At 42.4% G+C, this 21,731-nt stretch overlaps 1 protein-coding gene across 1 annotated transcript; it reads left to right on the top strand.

Annotated features, from left to right (window-relative positions):
- Nucleotides 1–8,607: 8,607 nt before the first annotated feature.
- LOC106562891 (purine-rich element-binding protein gamma-like) lies at nucleotides 8,608–11,817 on the top strand. Its single transcript, XM_045689825.1, has one exon. The coding sequence runs from the start codon at nucleotides 9,078–9,080 to the stop codon at nucleotides 10,104–10,106; it is 1,029 nt and encodes a 342-aa protein (XP_045545781.1). The 5' UTR covers nucleotides 8,608–9,077; the 3' UTR covers nucleotides 10,107–11,817.
- The last annotated feature ends 9,914 nt before the right edge of the window (nucleotides 11,818–21,731 follow it).

The raw sequence follows: 21,731 nt of genomic DNA, 5'->3' as shown, positions 1-21,731 counted from the left end.
TCATACAGCCATTGGAAAGCATGCGGAGGCCCGTAGACCTGTACTACTGGAGAAGTCGACATACTGTGTCTGTGATATTACCATCTGTTAAAAAAACATGTTTTTGTTAACTATCTTGGACTATACATGTGAGTACTGTTAAGTCTTAAATTACCTGTTTAGGTTAATATTTTTCAGTAGTTTCTCTTCTACATCCGCTCAGGTAAATTCTTGTAAGTCATGTTTGAATTTGTCAGGGGGAAAGAGTTAGCCAAGAATAGTTACAGCAGAAGAGAACACAGTGACATGAGTCTATATCCTTACTTCCAACATGTTCTTCTTACAAATACAGCTTCAAACAGCTTTTATTCCTTAGTAAGCTAAATTGTCAGTTTTATCAGTTAAGAACAAGAAGGCCCGCACTCTGTTGAAGCTCCCAATTCACTGCTTTATTGAGAAAGTTTCATGTTTAAATGTTTTGGTACCTACTGGAGAGCTCTTCTTTGTCTACACCCATTCAGTCTCGTTCACACCCTCTTAAGCTTTATCCCCACCCATCTCTTTAACTGTTGATCTGAGGTTTCTGTCCTAACAACAGCAGTGAAGCACCCATGCTAACTGGCTAACGTTGGCTAGCTTGCTAGCTGCTTCCAGACACAAATGAGAGAACAGCTCACTGACCATTTCACTCGCCCAAGCAGAGCTGGTTAAGCTGTTTTTATGTTATCCAGAGCGTTGGTGACTGCAACTGTGCTGCTGGCAACAATCTACGCTTTTTTTGCCAACATTTACTGACACCGGCCATATTCAACGGGTGTTGAGCGTTCGTAAATTAATCTGTTATTCTGTGTCTAGCTACGTCTATCAACAGTTGTCGCAGTGACATTCTCTAGCTAGCAAAACAATTAACCATAATCCCAACTCATGACGTCTCTTTAACTGGCAAAGAAAATGGCTCTGAGATACGAATGATAAGATCATACACATAACGTTAGCTAGCAAGCCAGCCAGCTAACGTTAGGTAGCTAGCTAACAGTACACTAACTTTAAATGAAAACGATTTTGTCAAAATTAGAAACATGTAGTCTACATTTTCAGATATTATCTTACCTGTATACATCATGGATGGACTTTTCTGCCTGTCACGGATGCCATGGTTTCCCTTAGTTTGAAGATGTAATCCGGAGACGGGTGTTTTCTCCATTTCCTTCGCTATCGTACTCTAATTCCATTGATTTAAAAATGTTAACTTCCAGAAAGTGGAGAGCAACATTTATGCAGTTCTACTACACAGTATATTTTTTTAAAGGTCGCGTTAGACAGGATTACCTACACATACTGACCAGCTCAAACAGACAGAAGCGAGCTATATGGCAGACCAATCCGAACTCATCTCTCAGTATGTCCATCCCACTCATTATCTCATCCAATCATGGCTAGCGGGAAGGTTGCTGGCATCTCTTTGGCCAAACCAACTACAGTAGGCTCATAATTTAACAATTGTATTCGTGTTTACAGATGGCATACAAGTTTGTTATGAAGACACATGAAAGTCCATATGTTCCAGATGGCTTCTCTGCCCCCAAAAAATGCATTTTGATAAATAAAAAAGTTTATGTTCAAATGGCTCTCCTGTGAAGTAATGACCCGCGACGTACGCCTACTTTCCTGAAACGAGTCACATATCATTCATTCACTCGGGATGTTAGTACAATATTTTATCGTCTGTTCAAAACCTTGAAAACCGTGACATTTTGAAGCCAAGTAGACTGTTGCGTTATTGAATGCAGCGTGTTTTTTTCCCCCCTTGCAGTGGGAAAAAAAACGGATTGAATCAATAGAATAATTTGCATATAGCGCACTAAAACAATATGACTATACTCCGAGTCGATATTCACGTAATAATAAGGATTTTCCCTCGACAACACACACAGATTGGAGGGAAAAAAGTTATTTCCAATTGACCCCCATTGTAAAAAAGAAATCTTCGGCATGGGAAATTTGGGGACCTGGTCTCCAAGTAGGCTACACGTAGCTATGTGTGTGGAACACATTTTATCACAGGTAAGAAATGTTTACTTGTTTAGTATAGTCCGTTTGTAACTCCACTCATAACTTGTAGCCGTATAGTTGTTGGTCTTGGGTAGCTTAAAGATATATATTTTATTGCAATAATAACAGTATTACACATCAATACAGGGACATTCCTGTGGTTCCAATGAAAAAAATGAAATAATAGAACACCAGGTGACCCCCCCCCAAAACAAAATAATAATTCAGGACATCATTAATATGTGACAAGGCAATGAGACATTAACAAACCCTCAAAGAGACATGACTTGTAATAATTTTTCAAATTTTTTAAGTTTCACAAGTTTGAGGGATTTATAAAATTGGGTAGCTTAAAGATGCACTATGCAAAAATCGCTTCGCCATTTCCTGGTTGCGAAAATTCTAATAGTCATCTTATTTCAGTTTCTGTGACAAAATAAGCAAGTATAGTTTAGAGAAGCATTGTACCATCTAAACCACTGTGAAATATCTTTTCCATAACACAAAATATTGTATTTTCAGCTGTTTGAAGCTGGTGTACAAATCCGAATGTAAAAGAACGGGAAGCATAGAAATAGTGCACATAGTACAGACCTAGCGCTTCTTAGACTTGCTTTCAATGATAATGAAAGCTCTATAACTCACAACTCAAGTCTATGTGAATTTGGTTGGGTTGGCCAAAAAATTACATATTGTAGCTTTAATGTTGTGGTTGGTAGGTAGTTAGCTAACCATAGGCGGAAATCCCAGGGGGGACGGGGGTGACACGACCCCGCCCATCCTGGGAAAAATATGATTAGTCCACCCCAATATATCACTGTAAACATAACTATGTAATTTAAATAATATTAATAATACGCAATGAAAGCAATTGTGCTGATTATAGACACTTAATAGCGCGTTTTTAAGTTTCAAAAGATTGCGACCCCCCACCCTTTGCCTCACAATGGTTTGATCCACTGCCAGTTCCTTAGTTGGCAAGGTAACAGAGGGTTCGTATCTACTGTCTGAAAGGCACGCAATGAACGTAACTGACGTGAGGTTCATCCAGTCAATCGCGCCATAACAATGTTTTGTTTTACGTTGGCAGGGTTCACACACACACACTACCTGAATTTGGAGAGCTAGCGCACAAACATTAACTATTAAGCTAGCTAGTACCTATTCCATTTATGTGGCGTCCGTCAAAGATGGAATTGTCAATTTATTCCAAGATCAGCATGTAGATGTAAGTTAGTGCTTCAAAGTCCCTGTGATAAGGTTAGCGATAAACTGAAGTCCAATCTGAACAGAACTACACTCTGTTCTACCATTGTCTAAAATATATCTAATGGTCTCGTTGCAAAAGCTAAATTGTCGCAAGGGAACTTTTATTTATTTTATTTCACCTTTATTTAACCTGGGTAGCAAAGACTATAGCAAACACCACTGAAACGGAATTGGTGCTCGCAAGCTTTGCAAATTCAGCTATTGTTGGAAGCCAGCCAATATGAAACAAACTATATTAAAATTACAAAAGGTTGCAGCATGTTGTGTAAATGGTGAACTCATACAGCTGTCAACTCTTGTCACTGCAATCCATTTCACATTTGCTAGCTACCTTTTAGATCGAAGTCCATATAGAATGATGGAAGATAAGATGATAGAAGCCCATCTCCTACTGTAAATAACCTACACACTGTGTGTGTGTAGCCAGCCAGCCAGCCAGCCAGGTAGAAAAATGGCAGAAAAAATAAAAAGACGGACATCAGAGTATTTTTCAGTGCACCAAAACGCAAAGTAAGAACCCTAGTAGCCTAATATCTCAAAGACTAGTTGATAAAATGTTCATAAGAAAGAAGTGAAATGCTAATAGAAATGTTTCACAATGATGTCATTAGGCAGAGCAGGCAACAGATGGCACACAGACAGCAGAGTTGGGGACAGATATGCAGAGACAGGGAGTCTCAGGTAAGTTTGAGTCTTTGTTTGGCAACATTATGAAAGGTTCTCATTTTTTTTACTGGTTAAATAGGGACATAATTGGAAAATGCCATAGATACCCCCAATCTCAAATTAAACTGGTGACTGAACTAAGATTTGGTATTGCTGTTGTGATAAATTGTGTAGTTTTGGGTACCGGTAGTTAGGAGTACGGCAAACACCTTATTTATTTTCTAGGAGACAGACTGTGAGTCAGTGAGGGTGGTGAAAGGGAAAGAGCCAGGGAGAGAGACTTCAGAGGACAGTGTCACAGCCACGGCAGGACCAGGTGTCACCCTTGTTGCCAGCAGCACCAGTATAGGGGACAGTGGCACAGCATTGTCCAGTTACCTCAGTGATGGCACAAAACCATATCAGCCACACCCACAATTTATAGAACCGCAAACTCTTGCCAACAGAGTGTTGACATTTCAAGAGAGATGGTTTCACGATTTCCCCTGGCTACATTATAACCCATCAATAAAAGGAGTGTTGTGTTTTCACTGTAGCCAAGGGTTTTCAAGCCAGCCATCTTTTGGCCAAAGAGCAGATGCTGCCTTCATTAGTGCAGGATTTAGGAACTGGAGAAAAGCCATTGAAAAATTCACAGCACATCAAAACTGCCAAACCCACAACCACTTTGTAACTGTAACAGCACACCAGCTAAATCCAAATCAGTGCCCAGTTATCCAGCGCATGGGGTAAACAGCAGGAGGACGCAAGGCATTGCTTGATGAAAATTGTTAGTTCGGTGCGGCATGTAGTAAGACAGGGACAAGCCTTTAGAGGCCACACGGATGACAGTGGGAATTTATACCAGCTTTTGAAACATAGAGCAGAAGAGGATGATCACATTTTACTGAAGTGGTTAACAGAGCGTACCACAATGTACACAGGCCCCAAAGAACAGAATGAAATACTGAACATCATGGCCAATACAGTCATTCAAGGCATTGCAGCTGAGATTAGGTCTCTTCCAATTGTACAATTTTCAGTAATTGTTGATGGTACTCAAGATGTCTCTGGTGCTGAACAGGAGAGTGTCTGCCTGCGTTATGTTGACCATGACCTTGTCCCTCACGAGGAGTTTATTGGGCTATACAGGGTGTCGGAGACAACAGGCGAGGGCATTGCGAAAGTGGCAACTGATGTGTTGTTGAGGCTCAATTTGCCCATGTCTGGCTTACGTGGGCAGAGTTACGATGGTGCCTCAAACATGGCAGGAAAATACACAGGTGCACAGGCAATTGTGAGGAGGCAGCAGCCATTAGCCCTCTATGTGCATTGTGGAGCACACTGTGTAAATCTGATTACACCGGCTGGCTGCACAGCCTCCCCACTGATCCGGGATTCCCTTTCTTGGGTCCATCAGTTAGGTGTCCTCTATGGCCAGTCAGGACAGTTTAAGAGCATGTTTGAATCAATTGCCACGTCCAAAGATACAAATCTGACCACCCTGAAACCCCTATGTCCAACAAGGTGGACTGTGCGGAATACTGCTATTAGAGCTGTGCTAGGGCAGTATGAGCGGGTACTAAGCAGCCTAGAGGAGATGGCAAAAACTGCATCCAAGACAGCTTCAACTGCCAGTGGCTTATTCGAGAACTTCAGCAAAGGCAAGACTGTGTTGGGCCTCACACTTGCCTCTGCTGTTCTTGGAGAGCTTGAATGTCTAAACATTTCACTGCAGAAGAAAACTCAGACTGTCTCTGGTATGCAGGCTGCAGTCGAGTGTGTGCGGTCATCTCTTAGGGGCAAGAGAAATGACGAAAGCTACCTTGCACTGTATGAGAAAGCAACAACATTGATTGACTCTATTGAATCCATTGAATCGCACTCAAGACGATTTGCTGGCAAAGCAGTGGATCACTATAGGACAGAATTTTTGTAAGTGTTGGATGGTGTGGAGGTTCAGTTTGGCAACCGTTTTGACCAGGACAGTCTAAACGTCCTGCAAAAGTTGGAAAGAGCGCTTCTCACGGGGGAGTTGGATGAGTCTCTAGATCAGTACCCAGAGCTGAACATAGATTCTCTTTCAGTGCAGATCCCTCTCTTTCACAACAAATACCCCGGTAGCAGCAGTGGAGAGGCAGCAGAGGTCCTCAGGAGGCTTCCAGTGGAGGTGCGGGGGTTGTTTGACCAAGTTGAGGTGCTGATCAGAATTTTGTTTGTGGTGCCAGTGTCTTCATGTGAGGCTGAGAGGAGTTTCAGTGCACTCCGTAGGTTAAAGACTTGGCTACGGGCTAGCATGGGCCAAGAGAGACTGAACGGCGTAGTTGTCTGTAATGTACATAAAGACAGGCTGGACAGTCTCAAGAGGGAAAATATCTGCCAGCAATTTGTTGGATCCATTGAAACCTGCAGACATATGTTCGGTTCTTTTGTTTAGTAGTGTGTGTAGCAGTGAGGGGTACTGGAACCCCTGCATATTTTGAGGCAAGGCAGGCAAGGTTTTGAGCGGTCCTCAGGGACCTCCACCCCCTCTATATGATATGTAAAGTCACTGGACACCTTGTGGTACTGAATATGTTCATTACACATTTTTATTTCACGGACCCCTTGCAATTACACCAGGGACCCCTAGGGGTCCATGGACCCCTGTTTGAGAACCCCTGGTGTATAGTATGATATTTTTTCTTTTGTTTAGCAGTTTTCAGTTTTTAGTACATGACAGTACACTTACTAATTATTTATTTCATGTTATTTTATTTAAAATTGCATACTTTGTGTGACATACTTGTCCATAGCTGCTGTTTGAAGAGTTGAGACACTGACTGAAGGATATTTTGGTTGATTTATTTGGGTTATTCATTGAAGTAGTTATTTTGCTTTTAGAACTGTACTTATTTTTAGCTTTTTGTTCTTGTAAAGCTATTGCAGTAGACTCAGGCCAGTGGCACATATTTAATGACTATATAAATGTTTCAGAAAAAGTAAAATTAAAAGGTCAATTCAATACGGAGAACAACTTTGTTATGTTACTCAATGGAGATTATTTCAGACGAGATCACACCATGTTCATTGTATTTACGAAAACTGCACCCATACAGTGTACCATTGCCACCTACTGGCCTTTCTTGTTATTGCTGGTTGTAAACACAAATACCTGCAGACATACTGGACTGATAAGGAACACTGCTATAACATTTACATTTTTTTTTGTCATTTTAGCAGACGCTCTTATCCAGAGCGACTTACAGTAGTGAATGCATACATTTCATTGATTTTTTTTCCCCATACTGGTCCCCCGTGGGAATCAAACCCACAACCCTGGCGTTGCAAACACCATGCTCTACCAACTGAGCCACACGGGACCACATATAACTATTATTATTAGTAGTATTAACCTGTTGGGGGTAGGGGGCAGTATTGACACGGCCGGATAAAAAACGTACCCGATTTAATCTGGTTACTACTCCTGCCCAGTAACTAGAATATGCATATAATTATTGGCTTTGGATAGAAAACATCCTAAAGTTTCTAAAACTGTTTGAATGGTGTCTGTGAGTATAACAGAACTCATATGGCAGGCAAAAACCTGAAAGGATTCTATATGGGAAGTGGCCTGTCTGACAAGTTGTTGTTCATCTGTGCTCTTTTTATTGAAGACTGAGGATCTTTGCTCTAACGTGACACTTCCTACGGCTCCCATAGGCTCTCAGAGCCCGGGAAAAAGCTGAACGATATCGAGGCAGCCTCTGGCTGAAACACATTATCGCTTTTGGCAAGTGGCCGATCAGAGTACTATGGGCTTAGGCGCGTGCACGAGTCGACCCCATGCTTTATTTTCTTTCGTCTGTTTACCTAAATGCAGATTCCCGGTCGGAATATTATCGCTTTTTTACGAGAAAAATGGCATAAAAATGGATTTTAAACAGCGGTTGACATGCTTCGAAGTACGGTAATGGAATATTTATAATTTTGATATCAGATTGTCGCCCCTGTAGCTAACTAGCACTCACTCACTCATGTGGCTGCTAGCACCATCATGAAAAGCGACATGAAGGAAGCTCTATTACGTGAGAATGCTAGGGAGCAGGCAATGTTGAAAAGTAATCATTAAACATGTTTTACTTTTCTTTTCTTAAATGTAGTTTTGTAATTGACTAAAACAAGCAGGTAACAAGAAAATTACGTTTGAATTTTAAAAAACATTTTTGCTGTGAGCCAATGGTAACCACAATTTGTTTCCCCCATCTTTTATCTAATACCGACTGGGACTATACTGGTGGTCAGCGCACTGCTCTATATTTTGTCAATCAATTACCATGTGCCTTCCACTAATTTATTAATGTTGAAAAGATTGGTAGGTAAGCCTTTATATTTTCCTTCACAGCATCTTTGTCCACGGCGACAGCGTTATTGCAGCTATCTACCTTATAAAGGCAGTTCTTTGCAGTAAATTCGCTTGCTGTGTCAAATTAAACTGTACTGCTCAAATTAGGATTAGGTTGTCTCTTTAAACCGTGGGATTTCGCTGCTGGAAATGGAAGGGGGAGAGAGTTGGATGGGTTCATTGGATTCATCAATCTACCGCTAACGAAGCAGGTCGTCACTAGTTAACAAAGCCACAACATCATAAACCCCGCCTATTTCTAAAATGTATATTCTTAAAATGCGATTTTAATCCTTAACCATACCAATAACCGTATGCCTAACCCTAACCTTAAATTAAGACCCAAAAGCTATTTTTTATTGTTATTTTTTACGATAAAACCAATTTTGACTTTGTGGCTTAGTGACTAGTGGAAACCACCGAAGCGGCGCCCTCTGAAGAGACTGTCCGGGAGAACTGTCAGATGCAGGAAAGGGGGTAGCTAGGTAACCCGTCTTGCCAAGGGTTACGATGAAAATGGCACCAAACGTTACTAATGCTTGACCTTTAAATCCGGACGCAGAAACTCGATCAGCTGAATACTCCTGTCAGGTAGCGGTCATTTCAGATCATTCCAGGTATCTTTCAAATTTAGCCTACTATAGCAATAAACTGTCTGTCTAGCGAAACTAATAAGGTTACATGAAAGCATGTTGGCTGGTAATGTCAGGCAATTTGTCGTGTGCTTAACTGTGTTGGAAACGAAATAATGATGTCTGATACAACATATTCAAGAGGGATGGAAAGAGACAGAGGAAGGATTACATCAGATTCTATGGCGAGAGGCGCATATCCTCAACAGTATGTTCACCCTGGCAGTCAGCAGCAGGGCATAGACATTCAGGAGCTTGCCTCTAAACGTGTCGACATCCAGAAGAAACGGTTTTATTTGGATGTAAAACAAAGTGCACGGGGCCGATTCCTAAAAATTGCAGAGGTTTGGATTGGAAGAGAACGTCACGATAACATCAGAAAGAGCAAATTAACGCTGTCCATGTCAATGGCACCCGATCTACGTTATTGCCTGGGGGACTTCATTGATTATTACGCTCATATTGGGTTGAGAGGTGGCCTGGTACCACGGCCAGAAGAGCAGAGCAATGGCCAGGGCCGCCCGCACGATTCCCGCAGAAGACCGCAGGATCATCACGCAGCATCAGTGTCTCCCACTGGCTCTGCGGTGTCGGAGGAACATACTCATCGCGTCCTGAAGAGTGAATTCATTGAGAGAGACAATAGAAAGTACTATCTGGACCTGAAAGAGAACCAGCGAGGCAGGTTCCTCCGCATCAGACAGACTGTCAGCAGAGGGCATGGGGCCATCGGTTACTACGGCCAAGGCATCGATCAAACCATAGTGTTGCCGGCTCAAGGGCTAATCGAATTCAGAGATGCACTGTCGCAGCTGATTGAAGACTACTGCGATGATGATGCCACGGATGAGCTTGGAAGAGGCAATGGGAACCATGAGGAATCCACCGAGTTTCCCGATGCAGCATCATTCCGAGTGGACAATAAGAGGTTTTATTTCGACGTTGGTTCCAATCAGTATGGTGTCTTTTTAAAGATTAGCGAGGTAAAACAGCCATACAGGAACACCATAACGGTCCCCATGAAAGCCTGGGCCAGATTTGGAGATAATTTCATTAGGTATGAGGAGGAAATGCAGCGAATTTTCACCTGTCACAAGGAGAAGAGGACAGAGACTCGCGAGGACATTGAAGAACAAGAGGATTGACAATGGCATTATATGGCTGTAAGAGGTTTCTAGTGATGGTGGGTTAAAACAGGGATGGAAAAAGCTAAACATGACAATATCCTAGAACATATGAAAAAGTATTCTTAATGTACCTCTATTAGGCCTATGTCTCTTGTCAACTAGCACTTTTGCTTTGTTCATGGTCATTCCTGTTTCAATCATACCATATATTTCGATTATGGCATCCGTTTTGAAATTGGTGCAGCAGGACGTGTTGCCAATTGAAAAATGATATTCAAAAGTCTAAATGATGATATAGGTAATTTATGTGAATCAAATCTCTCTTTTTTCATTGTGGTTGACTGAGTGTGTGAATGAAATTTACGTGTGCGCATGTGATTGTCTGATTGAGGAAAAAAAGGTGAGACATTAAAGTGTACACGTCCTGTCCCCCACAAACATTGGTAGGGGGTTAATGTAAGATATACTGCTGAATGCTAGACATGATATTGTTGTTTAAACAGCAACAATAATTTGTGTAGGTAGCGCTTCATGATTTCATTTTATAGAATAAGGGACAGTTTGGTTGAGGGTTCGCCGACCATCACGGACGAGCTCCCTGCCTATGTCATTACACTATAATCAGAGCCGGCTGCAGACAATTATCAACTAGGAAATCAGATTTTCAACATGTTGATGCTGTATTTATAATTATATAAAATATATGCAACGATTTTCCACCAACAGGTTTATGTGCCAAAGCACTACACACAACCAATAAGCAATTCATAACTGCATACAGAATACCGACTTCGAGCACATCATCATGGTTTGCGTTTTCAACATCCCATTTAAATAGAGTATGTCAATCCGGACAAACAGGGAATACATCTTTCCCTACTCAGTATCGATGGCTTGGCTTGACAATCTCTGAATGTCATTTAACTTTTTGCTATTTTGTAACTGATGTTTCTTTCCATTCATGGAATGGCAAATGCGCAGTTTGGATGCTGGAATTGTATTCGTTAGTGGAGTGGATGAACGTGCGCAGGTAGCCTACAGGAGACTTTTGAAGTAGCCTAATCGGATTTAAACATTGTGACTGGTTGTGTTTATTGCACACATAAAAGGTAATACATTTAAAAAGTAAAAGTACAAATATTTTGGCTATATTGAAGCGTTAGGTTCTAGGTCGAGGAATAGCCACTCGGATCAGAAAGGAGGCAGAACGCACAGTAAGCTTTCCTGAATAACTGGGCCTGCTAGAAGCATAGGCCTATGTGGCTACACTATTTTAAAAAAGTCAGGAGAATGATGATCAGCCACAGACAGCGCATCAGTATCAGAAATGTAAATACAGCCTGACTGTCCTGCACTATGCCTTTCAAGACATTATAATCTGCTGAGAGTAGACCCACAATTTATCCAAATGGAATGAAACGTTCAATTAACTGCTTTTGAGCATTTATTCAAATTACATTATTACTTGTACTTACTTGAAAATAATAATGCAAATATTAATTGCATTGCGGTGTTGTAGGCTAGTCTAGGTAGGATCATTTTATTGTCCCTATGGCCATACACATGTAATTAACTGTATAACAGAGCCAGCAATAAAAATAATAACATAATTGAAAGATAAAATAAAAGTTGTACCCCATGTAATAATACTAAACAACCTTTGTAGGCTACAACACCTAGCGACCTCACCATGATATTTGAGCCTTTTGGGATTGTAGTGAACAGTGGGGCAGGGAATAGAACTCAGATACCTGGCGTGATAGACAAACACCCTATGCATCGTGTCAATAGGGTTAACCCACTTGCTTGGAATTGTAACGTGGCACATATAGCAAGGTTTGCTACACTGCCCCCTCCTTACTCGAAGGCACATCCCTGTGCTTCGACTACTCAGCCCCCTAGCATGTCCGAGCCATCGCACAGCCGCCATCCCACTCTTGACACTAATGTAGGAAACGGCAGGACAAGGATGTAAAACCGGTGCTGTGTTCGAATACCCATACTAACATACTGTATACTACATACTTAATGATTATATACTATTAGTTCATTTTAGTATACTGTAAACAAACAGTAGCCTTTCAGTTGAGTGTACTAGCGCTCTGCCCGTCTACTGGAAGTTGATTATGTTGCGATGCAACCTCTTGCTAGCTTGTTAGCATAACATATGACTAGCTAGACATGTTACGATTTCGGGTGTGTTCGTAAATTAAATATGGAGTGCCAGAGAGCGCTCAGAGTTAGCTCTAGGCGTTTGTAAATCCAGAGCTTTGTCATGTTCATTTGTAAAAATCAGTGTTTTCAATCTCGGAGGCCACACTGGAAGCTCTGAGGAGTAGGGTTGATCTGAGCGTTCTGACCACACGACGGTAGTCAAGCACCCAAGCTAACTGGCTTACTACTTCCAGACACAAATGAGAGAACACCTCACTCTGACCATTTTACTCGCCCTAGCAGAGCTGTTTAGGCTGTTTTCATGTTATCCAGAGCGTTGGTGACTGTGCTGCTGGCAACAGTTTAATGTAGCTTTTTTTGCAACGTTTACCGACACCGGCCATATTCAACGGGTGTATCTGCTCTCGTTGGAATTCGGCTGCCTATTTTCCACCATTTTCTTAAAATCTGAAAACGTTGTGAAGCCACGCCCATTGTCTGAATAATTGCATTATAGGCCCTAAAAGCATGGAAATAGTGTCCACTGCTTGTATAATTCGTATTTTAGCGAATTTAGTAAGACATTCGGGGACTTTTGGCATGCTAACTATGACCATACTATGAAAAATAAGAATACTACATACTCAATTTACATCACAAATAGTATGGTTAGTGCGGTTAGTATGAGTATTCGAACACAGCTATGGTCACTGGCTTGAAAGGCAAACACGCTATGCATTGCGCCAATAGGGGTAACCCATTTAGTCGGAATTGTATCAGGGCTCATATAGCGAGGATTGTTATAGTATAATGGTTTTAGAATGACTGTCACAGGGACCAGGGCTTGAGTCCCAGTCAGGGTACCCCCTAATCCACTATATTGGTATCAGGCAGGTGTTGCAGAGCACCCTTGAAAGCATGTTCCAGCCGAGTTTAAGTCATTGTACATTTGTGTTAGGCTAGCAGTGTTTCTGTCAGGTTTCTGTACTCAACCTGGTTTCAGAGCATTTTGTATTATTCTGTACGTAAATCCGAGACACTCCATTTAGTATGATATGTTACCTTTGGTATGGTTACATAAGGCATATGGTTACTAAATGGAAAAAGAACAGTAATCTGCAACTTTTCAACTACTTACAACTTTTTAGCTACTTTACAACTACTTAGCATGTTAGCTAACCATTCCCATAACCTTTTAGCTAACCCTCCACCTAACCGTAACCCTTTTAGCAAACCCTAACCCTTTAACCTAACTCCTAAGCTTAACCCTAACCGTAACTCCTAACCCCTACCCTAGCTAACGTTAGCCAGCCTGCTAACTAACATTAGCCACCTAGCTAGAATTTGTAACATATCTTACGTTTTGCAAATTCGTAACATATTGTACGTTTTGCAAATCGTAACATTTAATGTGATTTGTCATCTGTAACATATCATACAAAATGGGTGATGGACATCAACAAATGAATACATGCCAAATGAAACGTAACATATATTGAATGGAGTGCTTCTACATCTGCATTACTTACTGTTTGGGGTTTTAAGCTGGGTTTCTGTATAAGCACTTTGTGACATCTGCTAATGTAAAAAGGGCTTTATAAATACATTTGATATGAGTGTCTCAGATTTACATACAGCATAATACGAAATGCTCTGACACCAGGTTGCTGTACTGCACATGTGATGGCAGAGTATACAAAACAAATGTGCACCCGATTGACAAATCATTATGATATCATTCTGCCAGGTAGGCCCACTTTGCAGTCAACATTTAAATTTGTACAGATTTTGATTCTCATGATTCGATTCACCACGATATAACTGAACCCAAACTACGACAATGGCGAAGCATATCATTAAATTCATCAAAAATAATTGTTTAAAAATAATAATTTCATATGAAATGAATCAATAATTTTTTTTTTTTACTATTTTGAGAAAATGTAAAGAGGGGCATCCGTTGTATAATAATTACAATTGTATGGCATAAACATGATTAATAAGGGAGCTTTTTGAGCTGCGGGTCAAATCAAAATCAAATCAAATGTCTTCACTGTTGTTTCATGCACAATGATGCACCTGACATCTCTGCTGCCTATCAGCTATTCCTCTGTTCTTGTGGATTTATATAGACAATTGTTGCAGATTCTTTTTGGATTTTATGTGTGGTATGATTGCTAGTTAAGTAAAATATTGCAGGTCTGGAAAAACGATCCATCTACCACTATTGTCACTATGGGTAGAGGGCAGGATAGAGTTGACTGTATAGTAAGCACTCAGAAAAGCGTAGTGCATAAGGGAAGTACCAAAACACCTTGATAGGCGAGGCGCATGCAAGAAGATGAGAAAATGTGGCTATATGGAATAAATTATATAGTAAAACGTGCAAAATGGGGAATGTAAACCAGGTAAAAAAAATGCACTACCCTCCCCGGCACCCCACCAAAAACCAGTAGGGATGCTGCAATTACTTAGTTATAACGGAAGTCTTGCATCTCATATATACACACAAACAATGTTGATGGAAATATAGGCTATTATTCACACGATCTACCTGTATCGCACCACTGAGCACAGTAGATATTCATTCCATGTTTAAGGGTGCATCCCAAATAGCCTATATGGCTCTGGTCAAAAGTATTGGACTATATAGGAAATAGGGTGCATTTGGGACATGATCTTGATGTAGCCCTAAAGCTGCTCATGATCCAGAATTTCAACACTTAAGAAGTGAAAATTCTCATGCCTTCACAAATCTTACAATGATACTTGAAACATTGAGATCCAGCCCATGCAGCTTTTAAAATGCCTCAGATACCCTTACTTACAGGTGCAACTTAGTGTGGCCCCAAAATGATCCTTATCTCATTAGCTGTGTTCGAATACCCATACTAACATACTGTATACATACATTGGTTCATTTTAGTATACTGTAAACAAACAGTATCGTTTCAGTTGAGCGTACTAGCGCTTAGCCTGTCTACTGGAAGTTGATGCTGTTGCTATGCAACCTCTTGCTAGCTTGTTAACATTTACATTTACATTTAAGTCATTTAGTAGACGCTCTTATCCAGAGCGACTTAGAAATTGGTGCATTCACCTTATGATATCCAGTGGAACAACCACTTTACAATAGTGCATCTAAATCTTTTAAGGGGGGGGGTTAGAAGGATTACTTTATCCTATCCTAGGTATTCCTTAAAGAGGTGGGGTTTCAGGTGTCTCCGGAAGGTGGTGATTGACTCCGCTGTCCTGGCGTCGTGAGGGAGCTTGTTCCACCATTGGGGTGCCAGAGCAGCGAACAGTTTTGACTGGGCTGAGCGGGAACTGTGCTTCCTCAGAGGTAGGGGGGCCAGCAGGCCAGAGGAGGATGAACGCAGTGCCCTTGTTTGGGTGTAGGGCCTGATCAGAGCCTGAAGGTACGGAGGTGCCGTTCCCTTCACAGCTCCGTAGGCAATCACCATGGTCTTGTAGCGGATGCGAGCTTCAACTGGAAGCCAGTGGAGAGAGCGGAGGAGCGGGGTGACGTGAGAGAACTTGGGAAGGTTGAACACCAGACGGCTGCGGCGTTCTAGATGAGTTGTAGGGGTTTAATGGCACAGGCAGGGAGCCCAGCCAACAGCGAGTTGCAGTAATCTAGACGGGAGATGACAAGTGCCTGGATTAGGACCTGCGCCGCTTCCTGTGTGAGGCAGGGTCGTACTCTGCGAATGTTGTAGAGCATGAACCTACAGGATCGGGTCACCGCCTTGATGTTAGTGGAGAACGACAGGGTGTTGTCCAGGATCATGCCAAGGTTCTTAGCACTCTGGGAGGAGGACACAAGGGAGTTGTCAACCGTGATGGCGAGATCATGGAATGGGCAGTCCTTCCCCGGGAGGAAGAGCAGCTCCGTCTTGCCGAGGTTCAGCTTGAGGTGGTGATCCGTCATCCACACTGATATGTCTGACAGACATGCAGAGATGCGATTCGCCGCCTGGTTATCAGAAGGGGGAAAGGAGAAGATTAATTGTGTGTCGTCTGCATAGCAATGATAGGAGAGACCATGTGAGGATATGACAGAGCCAAGTGACTTGGTGTATAGCGAGAATAGGAGAGGGCCTAGAACAGAGCCCTGGGGGACACCAGTGGTGAGAGCGCATGGTGCGGAGACAGATTCTCGCCACGCCACCTGGTAGGAGCGACCTGTCAGGTAGGACGCAATCCAAGCGTGGGCCGCACCGGAGATGCCCAACTCGGAGAGGGTGGAGAGGAGGATCTGATGGTTCACAGTATCAAAGGCAGCAGATAGGTCTAGAAGGATGAGAGCAGAGGAGAGAGAGTTAGCTTTAGCAGTGCGGAGAGCCTCCGTGACACAGAGAAGAGCAGTCTCAGTTGAATGCCCAGTCTTGAAACCTGACTGATTAGGATCAAGAAGGTCATTCTGAGAGAGATAGCAGGAGAGCTGGCAAAGGACGGCACGTTCAAGAGTTTTGGAGAGAAAAGAAAGAAGGGATACTGGTCTGTAGTTGTTGACATCGGAGGGCTCGAGTGTAGGTTTTTTCAGAAGGGGTGCAACTCTCGCTCTCTTGAAGACGGAAGGGACGTAGCCAGCGGTCAAGGATGAGTTGATGAGCGAGGAGGTGGGGAGAAGGTCTCCGGAAATGGTCTGGAGAAGAGAGGAGGGGATAGGGTCAAGTGGGCAGGTTGTTGGGCGGCCGGCCGTCACAAGACGCGAGATTTCATCTGGAGAGAGAGGGGAGAAAGAAGTCAAAGCACAGGGTAGGGCAGTGTGAGCAGGACCAGCGGTGTCGTTTGACTTAGCAAACGAGGATCGGATATCGTCAACCTTCTTTTCAAAATGGTTGACGAAGTCATCCGAAGAGAGGGAGGAGGGGGGGGAGGATTCAGGAGGGAGGAGAAGGTAGCAAAGAGCTTCCCTAGGGTTAGAGGCAGATGCTTGGAATTTAGAGTGGTAGAAAGTGGCTTTAGCAGCAGAGACAGAAGAGGAGAATGTAGAGAGGAGGGAGTGAAAGGATGCCAGGTCCGCAGGGGAGGCGAGTTTTCCTCCATTTCCGCTCGGCTGCCCGGAGCCCTGTTCTGTGAGCTCGTAGTGAGTCGTCGAGCCACGGAGCAGGAGGGGAGGACCGAGCCGGCCTGGAGGATAGGGGACAGAGAAAATCAAAGGATGCAGAAAGGGAGGAGAGGAGGGTTGAGGAGGCAGAATCAGGAGATAGGTTGGAGAAGGTTTGAGCAGAGGGAAGAGATGATAGGATGGAAGAGGAGAGAGTAGCGGGAGAGAGAGAGCGAAGGTTGGGACGGCGCAATACCATCCGAGTAGGGGCAGAGTGAGAAGTGTTGGATGAGAGCAAGAGGGAAAAGGATACAAGGTAGTGGTCGGAGATTTGGAGGGGAGTTGCAATGAGATTAGTGGAAGAACAGCATCTAGTAAAGATGAGGTCAAGCGTAGGGGGGGAAGGTGAGAGGGTGAGGTCAAAAGAGGAGAGGAGTGGAAAGAAGGAGGCAGAGAGGAATGAGTCAAAGGTAGACGTGGGGAGGTTAAAGTCACCCAGAACTGTGAGAGGTGAGCCATCCTCAGGAAAGGAACTTATCAAGGCGTCAAGCTCATTGATGAACTCTCCAAGGGAACCTGGAGGGCGATAAATGATAAGGATGTTAAGCTTGAATGGGCTGGTAACTGTGACAGCATGGAATTCAAATGAGGAGATAGACAGATGGGTCAGGGGAGAAAGAGAGAATGTCCACTTGGGAGAGATGAGGATTCCAGTGCCACCACCCGCTGGCTCGATGCTCTAGGGGTATGCGAGAACACGTGGGCAGACGAAGAGAGAGCAGTAGGAGTAGCAGTGTTATCTGTGGTAATCCATGTTTCCGTCAGCGCCAGGAAGTCTAGGGACTGGAGGGTAGCATAGGCTGAGATGAACTCAGCCTTGTTGGCTGCAGACCGGCAGTTCCAGAGGCTGCCGGAGACCTGGAACTCCACGTGGGTCGTGCGCGCTGGGACCACCAGGTTAGAGTGGCAGCGGCCACGCGGTGTGAAGCGTTTGTATGGCCTGTGCAGAGGGGAGAGAACAGGGATAGACAGACACATAGTTGACAAGCTACAGAAGTGTTGTTTCTTGTATTATTATGTGTTATGTATTAACATAACACATATTCAATCTGGAGTGCCAGAGTGCGCTCTGGGCGTTTGTAAATCCAGAGCATTGTCAAATTCAGAGTGTTTTGCTCTCGGAGCGTTGATCGCACACGCTGGACGCTCTGGCCGAGGAGAAGGGTTGGTCTGAGCATTCAACGGCAGTCAAGCACCCAAGCTAACTGGCTAACATTGGCTAGCTACTTCCAGACACAAATGAGAGAACACCTCACTCTGACCATTTTACTCGCCCTAGCCGGGCTGGTTAGAATGTTTTCATGTTATCCAGAGCTTTGGTGACTGTAACTGTGCTGCTGGCAACAATTTAATTACACTTTTTTTTGCCAGAGGTTTACTGACACTGGCCATGTTCAACAGGTGTTGAGCGTTTGTAAATTCTATGACCAATAAGCATACTATATTCTCATTTCACGTCACGAATAGTACGGTTAGTGAGGTTAGTATGAGTATTCAAACACAGCTATTGTCTTTTACAAGTTATTTAATGCATTTGACTGTGTAATTTATTAGCATAGTATTTGTGCTGAGTGACTAACCGACATTTTGGTTTTCAAACAACTAATTGATGTCAGTTCAGTTATTTGAAGTACATTTTTTATTTATTTCTGTGAGCTTGATGTGCAGTTTCTGTAGAGATAAATCAGATCAAGCCTGAACTGTGCGATGTCGTAGGGAGTTGTAATTTCCAACGGGCCAATATTCTACATAGTTTAGAGCAGGAAACATGGTAATTAACTACAATGACCATAATCCATTGAGCGCCCACTTAAACTTGGCCGGTCTGTGCGGAGCAAGACACAGAGATTGAGAGAAGAGAGAACATGCCTTCAAGAGGTATAGAAAGCAGTTGCTTAGTGAGCCTGAAAATACATGATCTAAGTGATTAATAGTTGGTATTCAGCAGTAATAAAAGTATGCCTTATTTACTTTGAAGAACTACTAAACTAGTGATTTTGTCAGACATCATAGGCAGCAGCTCTATTTGAGGACTTAGAATGAAATAAAAGTAATCAAATAATACTAATATTTTAGTAAAGTAATGTGATTAAATTATGGTTAATACGTGATACGCAGTAATGGGCAGTCACTACCATCATGGGCCTTAAAAAAAGATTTCTGTGTTACAGTATTCAACCCACATATTGCATAGTGCATTTAATGTCTAAAAATATTATGAAAATCGAAAACCATGATTATTTTTTAATAATCGAACCGAAACCGAACCGACCTCAAAAAGCACTAATCGCTCAGCACTACGTGAAAACATAATTTGTCCTCACATGAATTTTAGATTATCTGCCATACTATATTTTTAGTTTCAAGTCATGCTGACACTTGTGGTGCTATAGAAAGGAGCATCGCTCCAAACACAGATCATCTTTATTGATATAGGCTTTGTTGCCTACTTGTAATAGTCTCAACACATGTAGAGGCTGGTTAGACAGCAGACAGTTGAAAAATGTGCCCTTGTCACATGCCCAAATTAGGTCTTTAAAAAAGACCGGTGATATTCTGTTACAAACTTCCTCCACATCTAATTTGTTGCCACATTTTAGACCCCTGGAGCTTTATTAGACAATTTTTATCATTTAGGGGCTGGGTCCAGGAAACGGCACCATAGACTTATTGCCAGATAAGGTGATGGGGCTGATATGTTCAGTGACATAAAATGTCCTATGCTGATGACCTAATCCATACACTTTATTAGTCTAAACATCTCTTCATATGTCTGAGTGCCAGACAAACGATCTTGCAGTACTAGTAAGGGCTTAACATCTTGCTTAAACAGTACTTCAATTCAAATTGTTTGTTCTAGTTTTAACCAACGTTCTGTGCCAAAACTCCAATTTTACCTTTCCCTTGCATCTGGTGACAAAGGATGTATGAAATAGTCTGACAGAGCATTCATATTTCTTAGTTTTCTTTTTGACTACAACTCCCTAGCAACTATGTCCCTTGCGTTACAGGGTCTATAAAACAGCGGTTCTTCTGCAGACCTAAAATTGACCAATTTAATTTGCTGTACATTTAGATCGCCATATGTTTGTTCCGCATGGAAGATCCATTGAGGAGAGATGAACCAAATAGAACAGTCAGAATGCATCATACTCATGCTACTTTCTGTGTTAACATATTGTAGTTTCCACAAGAATGCAGTTGACTGAATCTCAAGGGAAGAGGTACTGTGTATATGATAAAAAAAAGGATGGGTCAATAACAAAATAGGCAAGGTTAAAAATCATTGCCTCTAAAACAAAACTTGATTTTATGATTTTTGATATCTTAAAGACATATAGTAGTTTCCTCATGAATGCAGTTGACTGAATTTCGAATCTCAAGGGATGAGGTACTGTGTATATAATGAAAAAAGAGTCAATGGTGGCAATCCAAACTTTTTTTATTTATATATATATATATAAAATATATTTAACCAGGTAGGCCAGTTGAGAACTGTTCTCATTTACAACTGCGACCTGGCCAAGATAGAAGCAAAGCAGTGCGACAAAAACAACAACACATAAACAAATGTACGGTCAATAACACAAAATAAATAAAAATAGAAAAATCTATGTACAGTATGTGTAAATGTAGAAGATTAGGGAGGTAGGGAATAAATAGGCCCTAGAGGCGAAAATAATTAGAATTTAGCATTAATACTGGAGTGATACATGTGCTGATGATGATATGTAAATAGAGATACTGGGTGCAAAGGAGCAAGTGGGTAAGTAATAATATGGGGATGAGGTAGTCGGGTGTGCTATTTACAGATTGGCTGTGTACAGGTACAGTGATTGGTAAGCTGCTCTGACAGCTGATACTTAAAATTAGACAGGGAGATGTAAGACTCCAGCTTCAGAGATTTTTGCAATTCGTTCCAGTCATTGGCAGCAGAGAACTGGAAGGAAAGGCGGCCAAAGTAAGTGTTGGCTTGGGGATGACCAGTGCAATATACCTGCTGGAGCGTGTGCTACGGGTGGGTGCTGCTATGGTGACCAGTGAACTGAGATAAGGCGGGGCTTTACCTAGCATAGACTTATAGATGACCTGGAGCCAGTGGGTTTGGCGATGGATATGTAGTGAGGGCCAGCCAACGAGAGCATACAGGTCGCAGTGTAGTGTAGTATATGGGGCTTTGGTGATAAAACGGATGGCACTGTGATAGACTACATCCAGTTTGCTGAGTAGAGTGTTGGGGGCTATTTTGTAAATGACATCGCCGAAGTCAAGGATCGGTAGGATAGTCAGTTTTACGAGGGTGAGTTTAGCGGCATGAGTGAAGGAGGCTTTGTTGCGAAATAGGAGGCCAATTCTAGATTTAATTTTAGATTGGA

This window comes from Salmo salar, chromosome ssa11, assembly GCF_905237065.1.
Source record: "Salmo salar chromosome ssa11, Ssal_v3.1, whole genome shotgun sequence".
Taxonomy (NCBI): Eukaryota; Metazoa; Chordata; class Actinopteri; order Salmoniformes; family Salmonidae; genus Salmo; species Salmo salar.
Note: the sequence above shows the minus strand (reverse complement) of the source record. Positions and strands in the feature narration are given on the sequence as shown.